Genomic DNA, 714 nt, shown 5'->3' with positions numbered 1-714 from the left:
AAGCACCTACAAACAAAATATTGGCACCAATGATGGTTAAGGAAAAGATTTGGATGTCATTGATGATCAATTTGGAGAAGAGGATGTTGACTATCTATGATTTAGGCAAGTCTGTCTACAGTAACAAAATTAAAGATAAACATGTGGGTGCATATGCTGTTGCAATACCGTATATTGCCCAGAAGAAATTTGGGATGAAAAATGATATAGAGAAATCTCCATTCAGAATTAATATCATGAATTGCATACCTCAGGTAAATACTGTTGAGTTTGTTTTCTAGTTTTGTGATATGTTCTCTGTAAATACTGTGGACTCTTCACTTTGTTTTTTCGTGATAGGTTGCTAAGATTGAAGATAGTGGTGTCGTCATGCTAAAGACAATGGAGTGTTTGGTTATGAGCATTTCGACATATGGCAATCTTACAGATGAGTCAATTGGTGATTTACGGCAGAAAATGGCGGTTGACATCTTTGTAGGTCAGTGTAGGTTTTTACATGATTATTTAAACTGGTTTTAAATAGGTTTACAAGAGTTTTAAAATAGTTAACTGGTTGGTATTGCAATGTATTTTAATAGGTTCTAACATTAATTGTATAATCTTTGCAGAATTAGCAAATGCCTAGGATATGGAAGTTTGCATCTTGCTGATATATAAACGTGATTGTAGAAATGGAGCTTTAGCTTATTGCATCAAGAACAATAATGAATGGCA

The 714-nt window shown here is 33.6% G+C and overlaps 1 protein-coding gene across 1 annotated transcript; it reads left to right on the top strand.

Moving 5' to 3' along the window:
- Positions 1-12: 12 nt before the first annotated feature.
- Positions 13-704, top strand: LOC104774603. Its single transcript, XM_010499149.1, has 3 exons — positions 13-254; positions 340-478; positions 609-704. The coding sequence occupies exons 1-3, from the start codon at positions 30-32 to the stop codon at positions 623-625; spliced, it is 381 nt and encodes a 126-aa protein (XP_010497451.1). The 5' UTR covers positions 13-29; the 3' UTR covers positions 626-704.
- Positions 705-714: the final 10 nt, after the last annotated feature.

The sequence above is a fragment of the Camelina sativa genome, unplaced genomic scaffold (genome assembly GCF_000633955.1).
Source record: "Camelina sativa cultivar DH55 unplaced genomic scaffold, Cs unpScaffold03911, whole genome shotgun sequence".
Taxonomy (NCBI): Eukaryota; Viridiplantae; Streptophyta; class Magnoliopsida; order Brassicales; family Brassicaceae; genus Camelina; species Camelina sativa.
This window is presented reverse-complemented; position numbering and strand designations above follow the sequence as displayed.